Source organism: Rhinichthys klamathensis, unplaced genomic scaffold, assembly GCF_029890125.1.
Source record: "Rhinichthys klamathensis goyatoka isolate OS25496 unplaced genomic scaffold, OSU_Roscu_1.1 h1tg000157l_1, whole genome shotgun sequence".
Classification (NCBI taxonomy): Eukaryota; Metazoa; Chordata; class Actinopteri; order Cypriniformes; family Leuciscidae; genus Rhinichthys; species Rhinichthys klamathensis.
Genome location: NW_026606692.1, coordinates 3760024 through 3780336, shown reverse-complemented (window position 1 = coordinate 3780336; position 20313 = coordinate 3760024). Strand labels below are relative to the sequence as shown.

Genomic DNA, 20313 nt, shown 5'->3' with positions numbered 1-20313 from the left:
ATGTTTATTTGAAATATGTCTAAGGCAATTATGCTATGAGGCTAAGGCTAACGATATGAAATCCTTGTGGGACATTTTTTGGTCCCCATGAGGAAAACAGATTATAAATATTGTGATGTTTTTTGAAAATGTAGAAAGTTTTCTGTGATGGGTAGGTTTAGGGGATATAATAGTATACAAAATGTCTATGGAAGTCCCCATAAAACATAAAAACACAACATTTCTCTTTCTCTCTGTGTGTTTAAATCTAAATATACATGTCTTACTATTAAAAAAATCACATTGAAGTCTAAATATTATAACCTAAAGTCTAAATTATATTATATTTATATTATTATAAATTATATATTTATATTATATTTATAATATTTATTTAATATTTATTATTTATATTATATACTAATTATATTATAAGTCTAAATTATAACCCCTAATATAATATGCAGAAAGTTTTCTGTGATGGGTAGGTTTAGGAGATATAATAGTATAAAAAATGTCTATGGAAAGTCCCCATAAAACATGAAAACACAACATTTCTCTTTCTCTCTCAGTGTTTAAATCTAAATATACATGTCTTACTATTAAAAAATCATATTTTTCTGAAGTCAAAATATAACCACATTGAAAAGAAACACTGAAAAAGTCCATCAGTCTTTTTTTATTATTAAAACATTTCACTGCATATATTTATTCATTCTTTCATTATGTTTTTCACTTGGTGTTGGAGGAATACATAACTGTACAATATTGATATTACACATCACTAAATATGTATCATGAATCCATCTTTGAGTAAGATCAGAAGGCAAACTAAATATCCGTCAGGAACTGTAATGAGATTCACTCTGCTTTTGGACTGTCGTTCAGCATTTCCTGCGTTCCAGAGGATTCCTGTTCTGGAAAAATGAGCTTCTGTAGCATCTGAATCTTCTCTTCCTCAGTTTTAGAGTTGAGCTCAAGGACAGGAACCTAACAAGGGGGATATACAAGTGAGGAATATTATTGGAAATGCAAAATCGAGAACCAGAGATTGATCTTTTGGTTAAGTCTCTCCAGTTGTTCATAAGCAGGTGGAAGCACCATATCAGTACTGTGATGATGTTTACCATATTCATATGGTATTTTGCGTGCTGTTCCAAGGTATTTCAAAGAACACCATAATATTACTATGATACATGACTAAAAAACATTATTAAAATATTGAGTGTCAGGTTTTGGTGGGATTATTTAGTGTGTATCAGAGTATAACACACTTACCAAAACAGGTTTATAACCAAGTTTTTCGAGATGCCGAAGTTTGACAACCAAGCCGGCTCGAGGATGTGTTGTGCCAAAGCAAAATGCAGTAGGTGGAGCGCAGACCACCGCAATCCTGAAATATAGGACAGACAAGAGCTAATTGTCTCTAAAACAACCTTCCAACAATCCAGAATTGGGGGGGGGGGAACATCTAGGTATGTGAGATTATCATGCAATTCTTCATACAAACATCACAGCTGTCTTGTGTTTTGCTACCTTTGGGCACATTCAGGTGACCCAGAATCCTCTGCATGGAGGTCGCAGGTTTCTTGTTTTGGACGAGGCAGAGTAATCACAAAGTCTAAAGCAAAGATTTAAAAAAAAATGTTAAATCCAACATAAAATGCCATTCACAACATCCATAATGTGAAACTTTTCTGAGTAAAATGATTCAACGGGAATGTAGAGATTTGATTGATTGTACAAAGTAATCTATTTTAGCTTATTTATAATAACATTATAATGTAAATGAATATGCAATTAATATAATGTGCATATTAAAAACCCACTTATTAGTACGGTGTTTATGTATAAGTCTTATAATTTTTTTATTACTATCAGTTTATTTTATATATTTTAATAATAATTTTTTTTATATTATACTTTACTGCTTTATGGACATTTCATTGTTGATAAATCTTATTTTATTCTATTCAAACATCTACTGGTTTATTATAAACTTTTGTTTTCATTTTCATTGCATAAATAGTGTGTCATACGCTTGTAAAGCACTTTGTATTGTATTGGATATCTTAATGGTGCTAAAAGTTTAATTTTTATTATGCAAAATATAATTTATTGTTTTTATCCTTTTGATTTTAGAGTCAATATAACCTGGACATGTTTTCCTGAAATTCATTTTTTTGTTTACACTTGTAAACACACACTTTAAAATGTATTGGAAGGTGCTATACATACAGTTTTATTATTTGAAATAATATAATAAATTACATCATATTATTTACATTATATTAATTAATTTAATATAATTATGTTATATTAAATATTCTTAAATTAATACAATAATAATAATAAAAATAAAGTTATGGTAATTATTTGGTAATAATAAATAATTAAATATAGTTACTATTACTTTTACCACCTCAACGCAGTTTGGGTTACACCAATATAAAAAGAAGTATTTTGTAAGGACGAGAAAATTATACTTATCCGAAACCTTTTGAAGATTTCTGTTTTTTAAAGTCTGAGCTGTGGTCTAGCGATTAGCGCATCTGCCTCGACACATTGAGCTTCTGGTGCTCATGTGGTAAATGTTAGTTTGAATCCTGCCACTGTAAATAACACTAAGCTTGAACAGGGAATCAATAGAAAACGGCACAGAAACACGAGATTCATCTCACCAATGAAGTAGAAGCTCTCCTCCAGCACACTGTCCTGAACCGCATCATCTCCCACAATGCTCCTGATTGCACTGAGCATTTCCTGGTTGACTGGGACTTTATGAGCAGGAACTGTGAAGTGGAAGTCTGGGATAGACCTCAGGGAGTGTGGCAACTGAGGTTGATCCAGTCGCAGACACAGACCCAACATGTGCAGCCACCTCTGAACCTTATTTGACCGGTTGCCTGTGAGGACACAGAACAGATGACAGCTGAAATGAGATGCACTTTGGATGAGGAGAGAGAGGAAGTACAGATATTAACCTTTCTGTAGTATTTGGTCCAGGGTTTCCTGCAGTAGCAGTTTATCCAGTAGGGTTTGAGGGACGTGCTCCAGCAATGCCAGACAGTAAATGGCTTTCAGTAGGTCGTTGGAGGACATCTTTGGAAGGTAGGACTCTAAGACCTTCGTTAAACTGGCCAGAAACCTAATTAAAAAGCAGCAAGTATAAGTTTGCTGAAGTCAGAGACATGCCTGTTCTGCAAAAACAACTTTTGCTTTGAGTTTTTGGAGGATTTATAATTGTTGAATATTCTGATATATAAGAATATTTATTTTAATTGGAAAATAATTGAATATACATTACAGTTCAAAAGTTTTAGGTCAGTAAGATTTAAAAAAAAAAAAAAAAAAATTAAGAAATGAATGTTTTATTCAGCAAGTATGTATTCAATTCATCAAAAGTGACAGTAGGGACATTTATAATGTTGTTCTATTTCAAATAAAGTAAGTTCTGTTGAACTGTCCATTCATCCAAAAAATATTAAAGTGGTCCTTTTTAGGGATATGCGCAATGACTAATTTAGTTAACGTTTAAATGGAATTTTTTGCAACCGACTAGTCTAAACTTGTCTTAAAAACGCCTTGACTGTAGTCTCGAGTTCTTCGGGAACGAACACATCACAATATTCCTCATTTAAACAATTCCCGCCCAAGGCATACGCAAAATAAGTTAGTAGTGTGTTGAAACTCGCGGTTATGGTAAGGGGTGAGACATTTCCCAAACACGCTCGAAATGGTTGTTCAATCATAACACACTGATCCAGCTGACCAATCAGAGTACAGTGCGCTTTTCAGAAGGCGGGGCTTCATAGAAACAGGAACTGAACAGAGCGCTACTGACGTGATGTGTTGAAATTATGTGTTTTTAAAAAAACTAATATGAAAACCTATTCTAGTAGACCCCGAAAAACAAAATCAAGACTTTGAAAAGGGACATAACCTTTATCAGCATATTAGAATGATTTCTGAGGAATCATGTGACACCGAAGACTGGAGTAATGCTGAATATCACAGGAATAAATTACATTTATTTCAAATAGAAAAGATATTTTAAATTTCATTAAAATTTCACTGCATTTCTGAACAAATGATTGCAGTCTGGGTGAGCTTTCAAAAACATCTGAAAATAAAATATCTTACCGACCTCAAACTTGACAGTGTAAGTGAATGAGAATTAAAACAATGGCTTACTCTGTTTTTTTCTCTTTCAGGTCATGATTGAGGAGCGAATAGACTTTTAAAACACTAAGAAGGTCTTTCAGGGTCAGACTGTCAGGGTTCTCGATGATTCTCTCCACAAATGCATCCAACAGGACCACAGGTCTGAACAAGAGATCCTCAAATGATACTAGAATGAGAATAACCTGGAAAACATGGGGGGAAAAAATCAGAGTATTTGTTTCCGAAACATTATGCTCAATAAGACTGCATTTATTTGAGCAAATGTATTGTGCATTCCTCTTTAAATGTACAGTGCAGTTTCACTTGGATCAGCAGATCGCACCTGTTTGTTGTTCCACATATCAAACGTGTTGGCCATGTACTCGGAGACAGAGCTGAAGAGGGTGTGGTTTCTGTAGCGAAGCTCATGGCAGGACTTCAGTACGGACAGAAGCCTACCGAAGGGAAATTCATGCACATTTTCTGCAGGAAACAATGAAAGGTTAAGTGACAGTGACTGGTCTTGATTCACTCATTCTTGCCGTTTACTGTAGTTCTGAGAGGATCATGGTCTTTCTCACCAGCTATGTTCTTGCTGCAGACATCCAGCAGAGGTTTGAAGTTCAGGCCCATGGAAGCCAGGCTGGAGAACATGTACTGGCTGTTGGGTGGATTAAACTCATCTGCCAATGACAGAGTCTTTATCTGAGGGGGAATAGAGAGGAATCGAGCTAGAAACTGATCATGACAAACCACTATTTCATTCAAAATGATTGGCCTTTGTTAGGTTGAAAGCCTTGAAACAATAATCATTTCTTGTTAGACAGCTGCAACATGTTAGGATTATTTTATCCCAGAATCATAAGAAGAGAAATACTCAATTATATTTTGCATTGAAAAAAAAAAAAAATCTATATAGCAAAATGTTTTGTGATATCATTTATCACAATTAAGCACAATTTCCTTCACAAATTGTTACTATCATAATGCAATCTCATTCTCATCCCTGTAATGTGAAAAGTAACTAAATCATTTACAAAAATATGAATTATAATTAATACAAAGAGAAAAAAATGTTTTTCCCCAAACTGTAAAGTATTTACATATCATGGTTGTAAAAAAATTAATAAATAAACAATCACTATTACAGGAATGAGAATTTAATGAGAACTACTACTAAGGGTTGTTGTTATTGTTGACTAAAACTAAAACTTATAAAAACAGTTCTGTTCATTGAAATAAAGCTGAAATAAAATAAATATAAATATTAGTTGAAAAACTTAAACTAAATGAAAATTAGAAATGTTGCATTGGCAATAAACTGAAAAAAAGTTTAATTTGAAGCACTAATATCATTAACTAGAAAAAAAATACAAAAATAAAACTAACTAAAACAAAAATAAATTCAACCTAAATGGCAATATAAAAAAAATATAAAAAAAGAATATGACAAAGGCACATAACGAAATTACTAAAAATTAAACAAAAAAATTAACATGAAAACTAACATTTTAAAAACACTCCTTCGGAATATTAATAAAACTATAATAACACAAAAATAAAAAATAAATCTGTTTTTTTGTTTAAACATTTTTATTAGATTAATCCACAGAAATCAATTGATTGAGAAATCCAATTTCTGTGCGAGTGTCAGTAAACAATGCATTTTAGGTGATATACATTTTATGTGAATAAATCATAAATCTAACCGCCAGCTGTTTCTTCAGGTGTACCGGAGAGTTTTTGCCCACCGCACGCATCATGCTCTGCAGGACAACCACGCTCTGGATCTCAGGAATACGATCCTTCAGCAACAACCTTCAAAACCAGAACACAAAGTGATGAAAACACACACACACACAGATGTCACACATTAGGTCATATTAGGGCTGTATCTATCTGCACACCTTAAAGCCTCCTTTAGGGCCTGAACGTTCCTACAGTCCTCCATCTCCCGTATACAGCCAGCCAACACCGAAAGAGCTTTTATTTCAAACTGATTCAGCCGTTCCTGAAATCAGCATAATAGAAGGATCATGTGACACTTAAGACTGGAGTAATAATGTTACAAACTCAGCTTTGCATCACAGGAATAAATTATATTTTAGAATATATTCAAATAGAAAACTATTATTTTAAATTATAATATTTCACAACACTACTGTTTTTACTGTATTTTTGATCAAATAAATGGTGAAGAGACTTCTATCAAAAACATTTAAAATAAATAAATATATTATACACAGAAAATCCATTTATTAAATCAAATCTGAATTTAAATATGGTACAGCTATTACAACATTCATGATTGTGATTTAAAGGTGCAGTAAGTGATTTCTGAGAAACACTGTTGATATATGTGCAATCAACCTAAACATCCCTACATTGCTCCACTGCCAAAATGCACAAAACACAATGCAAGAATGGATGTCTTTTTACATTTATGCATTTAGCAGATGCTTTTATCCTTTATCATAGCTGAAGAGAATCAAAATAATGCTTTGTGAAAAATAAAGCTAAGACAACGAATAAACCAGAAGGAAGAACGAAAAATTAGCATATAGTACACAAGAGTAGCCTATATACAAGCAATTGTTCGTTCACCAGCTCCAGACCACGATGACACTCAAAACTGTACATTACTCTAGCTAATATTACAACAACAGCATATCTTGGTTCTGTGAAACATAGCAAAACTAATGTTACTCATGTATGGACGAGAAACAAAGCAACTTTAGCGTCTGTTTTCAGACCTTCCCGCTTCGGTCTCTCCAGCGCTGGAGAAAAGCCTTTCTAATATTAACGTGGGTCCTAAAGCTCTTGCCTGCTCGTAACCCTTCTTTTTCCAGTGATATTCCTCTGAGCTTTTCTCTTTTGTAATGTCTCTCATTCAGCTCACTTTCTATAGTCTTTTTACAAATCTCCCTCTTGCTCACTCTCTCTCCTCCCCATTATGAGTTGACACGCCCCCTACTGCTGCTGATTGGCTACAAATGTGTTGTGTGTGTGTAATAGACTTGTAGTCAAGACCGCCTAAACCGAGACCAAGACACTACCAAGACCAGAGGGTATCGAGACCAAGACCAAGACCAAGACCAAGACCAAGACCAAGACCGAGACCGAGACCGAGACCAAGACCGGAGGGGAAAAAAACAGACTAGTGTTGAAGCTAAGTAATAACTTGTAAGATTTTGTTTTGCATTGCCTGCTCCAAATGAATCCATTCTGCAAATTTTAAATACATAATTATATTTTAAAAAATGAAATTATAAGCTAAAGTCCAGGATCCGAAAGTTGGTTGTTTGTTATGGTTACACACACACACACACACAAACACACCGTTGGCGGTGCGCTCAAAGTCATCTGTCAGTTGTGCAGTTACCCAAAATCTCCTGAATGAAGTTGAAACACTGATATGTGTTTTACTAAATATTAATACATCAAAAACTGTACATGATATGTGTTTTTTAAATCAAGTGATCTAAGTGCTCGTTGCCGCTGCGATCAGTGGCGCGGATATGGCTCGCGCACCGCACTGTCTTCACTCGGACGCGCGCTTCAATCCGTTGCGGATATCGTCGTGGATATTGATATTGCTAAATCCCCCGACCACTATGTCGGTCTGAGACAACGAGACCTAGACAAGACCGAGAGGTCCGAGACCAAGACAAGACCAAGACCAAAGACCGTCAAGGCCGTGACAAGACCGAGGCCACGTAAAAGTGGTCTTGAGGCCAAGACCGGTCTCGAGACATACATCACTATTGTGTAACAAGTGTGTACTCTGTCCGATCCACTTTCAATAGCATTTCTCAGAAATTGCATACTGCACCTTTAATGAAAATTCATATTTTCAGCCTAGAAGACAAAACCTTTAAAGGAGTAGTTCATTTTTTTTAAAACTTTTGCTGATAATTTACTCACCCCCATGTCATCCAAGATGTCCATGTCTTTCTTTCTTCAGTCGAAAATAAATTAATGTTTGAAAATTTTTCTCCATATAATGGACTTCAATGGTAGCCAAACGGTTCAAGGTCTAAATGACCGTTTCAGTTCAGCTTCAAAGGGCTTTAAACGATACCAGACGATGAATAAGGGTCTTATCTAGAGAAACGATCTGTCATTTCAAAAATAAATAAAAAAGTTAAAGTTTTATAGGCACAAATGCTCGCCTTGCGAACTCTCCTGTTCGAACTCGTTTATCAAAATGAACGAATCTTTTTTCGAGTCATTGACTCGTTCATTTTGATGAACGAGTTCGAACAGGAGAGTTCGCAAGGCGAGCATTTGTGCCTATAACACTTTAACTTTTTTATTTATTTTTGAAATGACCGATCGTTTCGCTAGATAAGACCCTTATTCATCGTCTGGTATCATTTAAAGCCCTTTGAAGCTTTACTGAAATGGTCATTTAGACCTTGAACCGTTTGGTGCCCAGCAAAGTGCATTATATGGAGAAAAATCCTGGAATGTTTTCATCAAAAACATTAATTTCTTTTTGACTGAAGAAAGAAAGAGATGGACATCTTGGATGACATGGGGGTGAGTAAATTATCAGCAAAAGTTTTTTTTAAAGTGAATTAATCCTTTAACGTGATTACATTCACATGACTTGACTCACCTGTATAACACGCAGCAGCGTCTGCACAACACGCGTGTTTTGTGAAACTCCCAGGTTGACCATGCCCAGCAGAGTGTAGGCCAGATCATCGCTCTTCATGCGCCAGGCTTCGGCCGCAGCCCGTTCACAGACCTCCTCAAACCCCGGGTGCTCATACATCAGCCGCAGCTCACAGCTCCGCTGCTCATCCGTCAATTTCTTTGTGCTCTCCCACATGCGTGTGAAGATGTTGCTGATGAGATGCTGCGACGCTGGGAACTGCTTTAACGTGTCCAGCACATCAGTGGGGCAAAAACAGTTCTGCAAATGGCTGTAGATAGGAGTCCTTTCTGCTTTATTCAGGGGTTCGCTGGTCTCTGTAGAAGCTGCAGTTTGCTTAGTCGGAACATTAAGAACATCGTAACCACCCTGACTGTAATACCGGACTTGTTTTAATGTGTGTCCTTGAATGTGTTTTCTTCCCAGCTGAGATGATACAGCAAAGCTTCTGCTTTTATAACATAAAGACATCTGTGTCCGTCTAAAAGACTCAGATGTCCACAGCGACGTGGATCTCAGAGCACATCTGAGCATGTCCAAACCTGATTTATACATGCTCATCGTGGGTGATTCTCCAAAGCTTCAGATGTGATGTAACCTGTTTCAACAAACAAAAAGGTCAGACAGAAACCGCTGTACTTACTACATTTTTTTTTACTAGTGGGTACAGGACACTATAGTTAATTTATGTAATAGCAAAATAAAGTAAACTGTGACATATTATACCCAAAAAATGCTTCATACAGTGGACTACCAGTAAAACTGATACATATTTGGGACCCAAAATTATTCAGACACTTGTCTGTGTTTTTTCTTTAATTGCTAATTCAACCTTTTTACACCACAGACTGAACAAAACTAAGCATTGCTTGGTAATTGGTTGACCATAACTTGGTATTATCTAATTGTGTACTTAAATTTAACAACTGACAGATATTCAACCTAATTCATTTGTGAGACAGTCTGACAGACGGATGGACAAAACCAGTGAAATATCAAATGAGTTCTTGTCATATTTTATTACCATTTTCTAAACTATAGCGAATAAACTGTGATAATGTGAGAAATGTTAAAGGTGTCTGAATAAATGTTGGTTTGACTGTAGGTCACTTTTTTAAAACTTTTCAATCACACAGTTCTCTTTACCAACTTTCAGTTTGGCACAGCTTTTAATTTCACATTCAAAATCCACTAAAACGACCAACACACTTCATATATGTCTCAAATTAGCTAATTCTATCAACACTAGCACATTTTGTTAAACAATGAGCTAAAACACACTGACAACAGGTGCATTTTACAATGTTTTCTATTGTACATTTCTTTACAAGACAAGAATGACACTATCTCTACTAACTGTAATTCACTGCAGTATGTGTTACATGATCCATGTTTACATTACAGTACAAAATTAGTTTTCTTATCTGGTATAGATGGTAATAATGACACACACAGAATATGTAGTGTACTATGTAGGTGTTCAGCTACATCTAATTGTTTTGATATTTTTTTCAATACAGTAATATTACTGTATAAATGTTGCAAATTGCAACAGTTTTATTCAGTTTTGTATTGTTAGATTTTGAACGTAAGTTGTAACCGTTTTGAAGACACTATATAAAGATCTTGAAATATTAGAATCAGAATAACCCAGAAATAAATTTATATTTGTATGTATCTGTCTGATTATCAGCAATACATTTCAACCCGAACAAATAGATAGCCAAATGTTGAATTTACCTACAGACATAAATATAATAAAGTGAAAAATGTAAATACACTTAGAGGACAGCAGCTTTGTGCTTATATTGCATTCATGTCCTTGTACAGAAACCTTGAAGAAATGCCTCACAATTGCTGTAAAACTATTGTATACTATTTACATGTTTGCAGTTAATAATGACAGTCATATATTTTAATGCGCTCTTGATACTCATAATATAAGGATCTTACCATTCGGTTGTTGTTGTCTTCACACATGTGTACTGATCTGCTCTCACTGTGAGCGCAGCCATGACAGAAAGGGACAGAAACAGGGAGCGCGCGCACGATTGCTGCCGCACGATAGTTCCGCTTGTAGTATCGCGTGGTTGTTTTTAAAACCCCGTCCAAATGGTGAAATAAACACATATAAAACTTGTTTAATCCATATTATGCATAAAATGTTATTTTAAAATCATAAAAAAATAGATTTGAAAAAAGAAAGAAATTTCCCCAGGAACATTTTATGCGGAACACTGTCTATGGAAACACATGTTACCTAGCAACGGACGCGCATGTGAATGGACTATGGCAAAATTTGTTCTTGCAGGTTGGTCAGTTTTATGGCTAATTAAACAAAACTACAGAGATTAGTAACGTTACTTTAATTAAAGCAAACGTAGTCAGCGTTCTTCTGTCTGTCTGTCTGTCTGTCTGTCTGTCTGTCTGTCTGTCTGTCTGTCTGTCTGTCTATCTATCTATCTATCTATCTATCTATCTATCTATCTATCTATCTATCTATCTATCTATCTATCTATCTATCTGTCTGTCTGTCTGTCTGTCTGTCTATCTATCTATCTATCTATCTATCTATCTATCTATCTATCTATCTATTTGTTTGTCTGTCTGTCTGTCTGTCTGTCTGTCTATCTATCTATTTGTTTGTCTGTCTGTCTGTCTGTCTGTCTGTCTGTCTGTCTGTCTGCCCTAAAAGTTAATGCCACATTATTGCTGTAACTGTAGTTTCTTCTAGTCAAACCCCTTCAGTATGATTATAGTAAATCATGTCACAGTCAGCAGCATAGTATTATCTATTCATCTGTACAGGAAAAGCTGGTTGTCCTTATTATGCCAAAGCTGAGCTTCTTGCTGATGTGCTGCAAAGAAACCTGCCAGATTTTCACATTCACAAGATCTGTGTGCAGCCCAGTGACTGGGAGGTAAACCTCTGAGTCTGAGTTCACGTGGAGCTTTAAGAGCTCTTTAATCATTTTCACACCGTTCACAATATTTTTACAGTTTTTCTCAGTCGCTTTGGTGCATTTCTCACATCACTATTTACATTTGCACAACAGTTAATGCAGTTCTCAAAACAATTAGTACAAACTACAAAACCTAGTTCATAACCTGCAAATGCGTGTCACTTGCTCAAAATGGATAGCTCATTCCTCAAAAGCAAGTATTCATGTCAATGAAAGTGTCAATGTCATTAAGATGAAAAGTCCTGACACCACTGTTTATGAACAAAATAGTCAAATGGCTTTGTCATGTTTTCATTATGACAGTTTACTCTGTAAATGTTTTCCAATGCAAAAAAGTCAGATCTTGGTGACACTACCTGAAAATGCTCAAGACAGCACTATATACTATTTGCACAGCCATTTTAAAACTACAGTAAAGTTACACATTACTGTATTTAGTGAGGTAACTGAGTACAAGACACTGAATATGTATGTTTCACATTTTTACTGCATATGCTCTTTGCAATTCTAATTTGTTCACAGCATTGTGCAAAAGAAAAAATACACCCTTATTTACAACAAACATAAACTCCCTTTGGGTAGAGCTGTGCACAACTGTAAACAATATTGCAGTACATGAACTGAACATACAACATACATAGTACACTCTCAGAAAAAAGGTACGAAAGCTGTCACTGGGGCTGTACCTTTTCAAAAGGTAAACTTTTGTCCCTTTTAGGTACTAGTATGTACATTTTAGGTGCTAATATGTACATTTTGATTTAAGGTACTAATATGTACATTTTGATTTAAGGTGCTAATATGTACATTTTAGGTACTAATATGTACATTTTAGGTGCTAATATGTACATTTTGATTTAAGGTACTAATATGTACATTTTGATTTTAGGTGCTAATATGTATATTAAGGTACTAATATGTACATTTTAGGTGCTAATATGTACATTGTAGGTACTAATATGTACATTTTAGGTGCTAATATGTACATTTTAGGTGCTAATATGTACCATTAAGGTACCAATATGCACCCTTTAGGTACAAAAGTGTACCTTTTGAAAAGGTACAGACCCAGTGACAGCTTTTGTACCTTTTTTTCTGAGAGTGTACTGTAAATCATTCATGCACATCCATACGTTCCTCTCTGCTGGCCACATAAGTTCACCTGAGAGAAACTGTTCAATTTAGGAGACATTTTCATGAAAGAAAAAATATATATTTTTTTTTGTTAATTTGCTTGACAGATTTTGACAACTAGTTCAACATTTTTGTATGTGATGACTCAAGCAATGAAATGAGGACTATTCGTTTTATATGGAATGACTATTCAGCATTCACAAGTATAGTTAATTTTGACTAACACGACATACGGTAAGCAAATGATAATGTTATAAAACAGCAGAGAGTTGTATGAAAGCAATTGATGCATGTCCAAAAGCATTTGCAATTTGTTGGAAGGAATGAGAAACTGCTACTATGATGTGCACAAATGACTAAATGTTGTGGAGGTTGAACTAACTGTTGTGCAAATGTAAATAGTGATGTGAGAAATGCACCAAAGCGACTGAGAAAAACTGTAAGTTGAACTAAAGATTTCCTTGACTCATTTATGTCTTTTATTCATATTGAACCATCTTTCTTTGTAGACATGGCTGGAGGACACATGTGCATCAAATGGATGGACGCATTCAAGCTGTCCTTTAGTATGGAGGGAGCTGATCGATCGCGGGGGGAAAGGAATGCTCCTCGGTGGCTTCAACGATTTCCTTGAGCATGCTCAGGTTTGCATGATAGGATACCAAAATAAAACAGAGGAATCAAGCAAAAAAGGATATAGTCCATATAAATTCATTTTTCTGAGTTGCTTTGGCTCATTTTTTGAAAACGCTTGCGAAATGTAGTCACTCACCAAACAAATTTACTCTTTTGCACACAAGTATATCGGTACTAAAACACACGCAAATCATAAGTGAGCAAGAAACTTATTGTTCAGAGATCTGAACTTATTAATTAAATCACATTTGAGAATCGATCCAAAGCAATTGAGAAAAACTGTAACAGCTGCTGTGCAGTGATTGTTTTGCAACAAAAAAAAAAAGTCAGATAGTTATATACTGCGGTACGAAAGCTCCAAACGCAGCTTTATTAGGGGTAATCATATCACACAAATGGTCAAAACACAGGGCAAACAGGGAAATCCAGGAAACCAGGCAGTAGATCAGAATACATAATAGGCCTACAGAAAGCACTCAGAAATGCAGTGTAACACAAACAAGACTTCACTAAGTGAGAGTGAACACACAGGGCTTATATAGGCAAACCATAACAAGATAATGACACACGGGTGGAAGTGATCAAATAATAATGAGTCATGAAGTTCATGATGGAAAGGCAAAGGAGTCAGGTGGAGTGTCCTCTAGTGGATATCAGATTTAATTTTTGCTCTTAAATTACTGCAAGATAATAATTAAACAAATACCTTCCATTTTAACTCGCAGTGACCAAAATGACTGCAGAAAGTTGCTCTCTGCCCTGAATTATATTACAGTAATTCAGCATCTGATCCAAGATCAGCGACATCCTGTTTCATTTAGATACTGTATGTGAATATCAATACTTTTGTCCTCTCCTGCAGGGTTACTATGGCATTACCTCAGATATGAACTCTGATCTGATGCTAAAAATTGCAGCAGAGAATCAACAAACGAAAGAACTGTGTATGAAGGAGGAAGTTCACAGACTCGAGTCTCTCAGACCTCTGCACATCTGGATCAGCAGGTGGATGTGTTTTATCAGGCCCCTTCGCCTTTAACGTGCTCCTATTATACTTTTTGGGATATTACATTTCACGCAGTGTGTAATATAGCTGTTTGTGAATGTTAAAGGGATAGTTCACCCAAAAATGTTAATTCTGTTACAGTACTCACCCTCGTGTCGTTCCAAACCTGTAAGACTTTCGTTCATCTTCGGAACACAAATGAAGGTCTTTTTGATTAATTCTGAGAGCTTTCTGTCCCTCCATTGACAGCTATACGCAACTACCACTTTGCCGCTTCAAAAATTTCATAAAGAGATCGTAAAACTAATCCATTTGAATTGAGATAGGAGACCTCCAAAACAAAATGAGGATCCTTTAAAATAGCATAATAGGGGCACTAAAATAGAGTTATTATTATCTTGAGATGCATGACATTTAACCTGAGAAAAACCTCTTTCAGCGCCCTGAACCCCATCTGCTACAGCCTCATTCCTCAGTTGTTCACCCCGGGACTGTTTCCAGGTCTCCCCCTGTTCACCCTTCACCTCATGGACACCTTTGGGTCTGAGGAAATGATGCAAGGACTCAAGATGGAAACAGAAGACCTCACCCTACCTCAGCTCCATGAGGTCACCGTCCATTCAGACCAGACTGAGGCGTTTCAGGAAGCCCACTTCATCATCTTTCTGGATGACCTGCAGCCTATATGTGAAAGTAACAATGATCCAGATGACAAGGAGCACACGGTGAGCCGGGTGGCCGAATGTTTCTGTCGTTATGGGCAACTCATCGAGGCGAATGCACGGAAGGACGTGAGAGTGATAGTGGCAGGAGACTCCTTTATTAACCTGAAGTGCTCGCTGTTAATTGAGAACGCACCCTCTGTTGACCCGCACAACTTTGTGGCAATGACAACGCAACTAGAATACGAGGCAAGAACTCAGCTTGCGCAGAAGTTCTCGGTGAAAACAGCAGGTAAAATAATAAATATTTGTTCTAATATTCAATTGCAATAGAATGATACATTACTATTTTGATATGATTCATCATTATTTTCGAAAATATTCTGAAGACATTCACAAGCTAATGAAGTATATGTATTATTACATACAATTTTATATTAATATAAATGTTTTATTAAAAACATGTATATATATTCATTTTAATCAATGTTTAAATAATTAAAACAATAAATGATATTAATTATAGATAATTATAGTAATACCATAAATATATAATTTAAAAATAATAAATAATTTTATTATTAAAATAATTAAAAAATAATTAATATTGTCTTTTGCTGTGCATGCTCAAATTTCCCCTTTTTATTATATTCACATATTTCATTTTTATATTAATACATATTTTTTTATAAAATATAATATATATATATATATGTGTGTGTGTGTGTGTGTGTGTGTGTGTGTTATATATTATATTAATTTTAATCAAGAATTACATTGTTAAAATAATTTTAAAATAAATGCTATTCATTTTAACAAATTAATACCATATATATATAATTTTTTATAAATATATAATAAAATAATATTAATAAAATAAATTATGCTTTTCTTACTGTCTGTCTGTTCGTGCTCAATTTTTAATTTTATTTTTATATTCACAGACATAACTGATGTTGTCGTATGGGGAAACATCAGTGGCAGTTTCCATGTTGACCTGCAGAGGGCGGAGCTTCTCAGATATGACGGCGCAATTCGGGGACCAGATGGTTTTTCTCAGCGAGTTATGGAAATGATTTATGATTGGTAAAGGTCATTGTGGAGCATGACTCAAGCCATATGCCTCTTTTATGCAATTCCGTTATGAATCAATTTATGAATTATTCTAAAGGGTACAATTTTATCTGTAAACAAGAGTGTCATCTTCAGATAAACACAAGCAAATTCCATACATATCTTAAATTGTCTAAATGCATTTGCCATTATGTAATTATACTCATGTTTTGTTTTATAAGGAAATGGCTGGAGACAGATTTTATGAGTTTAGTACATAAACATCGTGCCACAATTTCGTCGAAGACCAACAAAGCCACGGCAATATCATCAACCAATGGAATAATGACCATTTTAAGGGCGTGGAATAATGACGCTTCTCCAGAGGACGCTTTCTCAATGGGTGTACTTAGTACAGGCAAGACCATTCAAATCATTCTCAAACATTAAATAAATATGACTAACAGTATGTTAAAAAAAAAAGATGATGCCTTAAATTTTTAAGTAGGCTACAATCAACTTGGATGTTGAAGTCATTTCAACTTAAATCACATTAAACTGACTTAAAAAAATAGTTGAACCTTGTATATAACTAAAAAAGTTGAATTTATTTTGACGATTTAAAGCCATTTAAATACACATGTTGTCATAACTTATTGATCATATCATTTTGTACAGTGTATCTTAGTTAATTTATAAGCTAATGATGCTTGTAAATGTCTGACCTTTCTAAATCTGCAGGGCAGTTTGGGATTCCAGCAGGTTTGGTGTTTTCTATGCCTGTGAGCTTCAGGGATGGTTGCTGGACAGTTCGCTCAGATGTTACTGTTACAGATGAGCTGAGGGTAAAACTTGATGCTTGTGCTGATGAACTTAAAATGGTGAGTGCAAAAAGTGTATATATATATAGATAGATAGATTCAACAGTACTTAATCAATGAAATGATCCCATGATGGGAATCCCTAAAAGGTTATATTTAAAAGAAAAAAAAACCTTTAAGGTTCTTCTGTATATGGAGTGTAAAGTAAAATTTTCTTGAGTGTAAAGCTTATTAGCTAACCAGAGAAAGTTCTCTGCTTTTTTAGAAAGTTTTGGAAACCGCAAAGATTATTTAGTGTAAGTTTGCTGGCACTTTAAATAACAAATAAATACACGCTTTTATGTGCTTCTTCCTGATAAGACATGGATAGAAGACTTGATCAGTTTTGATAAGATCAATGTTGTTTTATGTATTTATTTGCTTTAGGAGAAAGACATTGCTGCTAGAATATTGAAGAAAGATGAATGACGGCTCTCCAAAAGCAGACTTCAGTGACTCACTCCTTCAGTAACCTGACACATCATCATTCTAATAAGAATTACACAATCTCGATGCTTTAAATGTGATGACCTTGGCTTGGCCCATAAAAATCTTTAACTCGATTCTTGAGAGACTCTTGTTGAACTTGATAGGCTTTAATAGTGTCATGCAATTTAACCAAACAAATGTGGTCTGGAAGACTATACAATTTCTTTCAGGTTCTCACTCTTTTCCCAAAAAACGAATTTGTGAATCAATACCAGAAGAACTTTGTGCTTAATTAATACTTTAATAGGTGATGCACTCATAGTTGCCATTTATTGGTATATGCTATCATTTCCTTAATCTAACTTTGAAAATGAATTTTCCAAATGGTTAGAGCAGTTTTTTGGAGCCTCAGCAAACTTTTAAGAGGGCTGGAGGATGTCTTAAAAGTATTTAAATTAATCAATTATTATAATAAAAAAAAAAAAATCTAACTTCAAATTAAAATGCTAAAAAAGCACATAAAATGTTCTTCCCTCAATACACTCACCAGCCACTTTATTAGGTACAACTGCTCTTTAACACATATCTAATCAGCCAATCACATGGTTGTTGGACTGGTAACCAGACTGTTGACGGTAGCCATTGACTTCCATAACAGGAAAGAAATACTATCGAAGTAAATGGCTGCCGTCAACTGTCTGGTTACCAACATTCTTCAAATTATCTTCCTCTTTTTAGTTCAACAGAAGAAAGAAACTCGTACAGGTTTGGAACAACATAAGGGTGAGTTAATGATGACAGAATGTTTATTTGTGGCTGAACTTTCCCTTTAATTCCAAAAACCTCTGTAATGTTTCCATACTTTGAGATTAATCACCACCAATAATCGAGATTACAGTCACCTCCAACTATAAGCAGTGCCGCCATCTGCGTTGGGTTGTGTTGCCAGCTCACCGCAGGCCTGTCAAAATGCCTTACCTCACATGACCTTTCCCATGCCTGGCTTTATCTCTCCCTGTTCCTGAAGCACAGTCAGCAAATATTTCATGCAAAAACATATCAAAACCTGGACTCTTACATCAGAGGTTTTCAATCTTCTAGACACCACAAACCCCAAATTCTTCCTTGTGTAAGGGACTGCCGTCCTAAAATTTAAACGGATATTTTAAAGTATAAAGACATGGACTGTGTCTAAATTTCAAGGCATCAAGGCACGTCCAAATGTTGGCTTCACTTCCTGTCTCCTGAGATGGAGATGGATTTCTGAAGGCAGCATAGATGTATCCTTCGCTGTCTTTGATATCCCACAATCCTGTGCGAGCTAAAAAATAAACATGGTGTCTGAAAGTTGCGGTTGGTGGTCAGTTTGTGTGTAAATTTACATTTTTGACCAACGTTTTCCACTTTTCTAGCGAGAAATTACTATTGTGGTAATTAAATAATTGCTTAGTTATCAAAAGTTCGCTCTATTTTGCTGTAGATCATTAAACCGTTACGTTTCCTCAGAAGTCAGTCAGAAATCAGTTTCGTGACCGATAAGGCAGCGAGGCAACAAGTCAGCTGCCTACATATTCGGACACAGCCATGAACTTCTTCCCTGCCACTGACAGCATTTTCCAGCAATCCATGTTTTCAGTGTTAAAAACAGGCAAAGAAAAAGCAGAAACAAGCGATAGAAGCATTGTATCGCATATGTAAACTATTGCGATCTTCAAACATTAAACAGCATATAAATGAAAACTGCCTAATGTTACCCAATGAAAAGTGGAACCATGAAGAGGTACAGGACTGTGAAGCTTTGTGGGTGTTGATGGACTCGATCTACTCCATGTTTTGATCATCGTTTAGTATTCGATCCTGGCATTGCCTTTGTACAAAGATGTTATATGAAAGTTTTGTGAAAATGATAATAAAAAAAATAAATGCTGGAGCTGGCTGGCAACTTTTTTGTAAAACGCTGGCAGAGAAAGAGTTAATACGGTGAAGAATTAATATGCGTAACATTATATGTGGAAAATATTTAGTTTTTTATTGCATTACATGAACTTTTTACACACTATAGTATGGAGGACCAAACCTAAAGAAACTATAAATAACTGCAACACATGACTTAATAACATGACCAACCCTTTAGAAGATACCTTTAGAATAAAATATGTATAAATTTCTTATTTTAATCCAATCTATTTATTTAAACCAATTTTCATTCGTTTATTATTTTAAGCATTTATTTAAATCAAATGTATAGATTTATTTGCATCATATGATATTTTTTATTTTAATCAAATTTAGTTTAATATTAGTTTTATTCAACTTTTCCACAGACCCCCTGGCACTAATTGCGGACCCGTCTGAAAAACGATCTTTCTTGCCCCACAATGAAAACCCATAGACAGTAAAAGGGTGAAAACCATAGGTGAAAACCCGATTCTGAACGTCCATATTGGATCCTGTGACGCCACAACCAGTGTAAACCTGTCTATGGTGTAAACCAGGCGTGTCTTGGCAATCAATCAAGTTCAATTCGATGAGAACGGTCCCCCTTTTTGCTATTGGACCCCAGATATTTAGAGATATTGGAGGTGCAAGTCAGTCAACAAAATGACATTCAACAATACATTTTGTAGTTCAATGCTTTAAGTGCTTTTTTTTATAAATCAAAGCAGTAACAGCATGAGCAAAACACAATCACTATTAAACAAAGATAATCTCTGTAGATATCTGCGGTCTGGATCAGATGTGTATGAGGGTATCTACAGGAGAAGGG

The 20313-nt window shown here is 35.1% G+C and overlaps 2 protein-coding genes across 2 annotated transcripts; one reads left to right on the top strand and one right to left on the bottom strand.

The window, feature by feature from the left end:
- Window positions 1–822: 822 nt before the first annotated feature.
- Window positions 823–10876, bottom strand: fastkd2 (FAST kinase domains 2). Its single transcript, XM_056258676.1, has 12 exons — window positions 10757–10876; window positions 8765–9401; window positions 6051–6154; window positions 5853–5961; window positions 4725–4848; window positions 4487–4626; window positions 4174–4346; window positions 2964–3127; window positions 2661–2885; window positions 1516–1600; window positions 1258–1372; window positions 823–969 (listed from the first exon to the last, which is right to left on the bottom strand). The coding sequence occupies exons 2-12, from the start codon at window positions 9362–9364 to the stop codon at window positions 841–843; spliced, it is 1968 nt and encodes a 655-aa protein (XP_056114651.1). The 5' UTR covers window positions 9365–9401; window positions 10757–10876; the 3' UTR covers window positions 823–840.
- Window positions 10877–11076: 200 nt separating this feature from the next.
- mdh1b (malate dehydrogenase 1B, NAD (soluble)) lies at window positions 11077–17594 on the top strand. Its single transcript, XM_056258697.1, has 9 exons — window positions 11077–11114; window positions 11612–11724; window positions 13410–13544; window positions 14399–14541; window positions 14982–15496; window positions 16149–16290; window positions 16500–16675; window positions 16999–17138; window positions 17505–17594. Exons 1-9 carry the CDS (start codon window positions 11093–11095, stop codon window positions 17544–17546), a joined length of 1428 nt encoding a protein of 475 aa, XP_056114672.1. The 5' UTR covers window positions 11077–11092; the 3' UTR covers window positions 17547–17594.
- Window positions 17595–20313: the final 2719 nt, after the last annotated feature.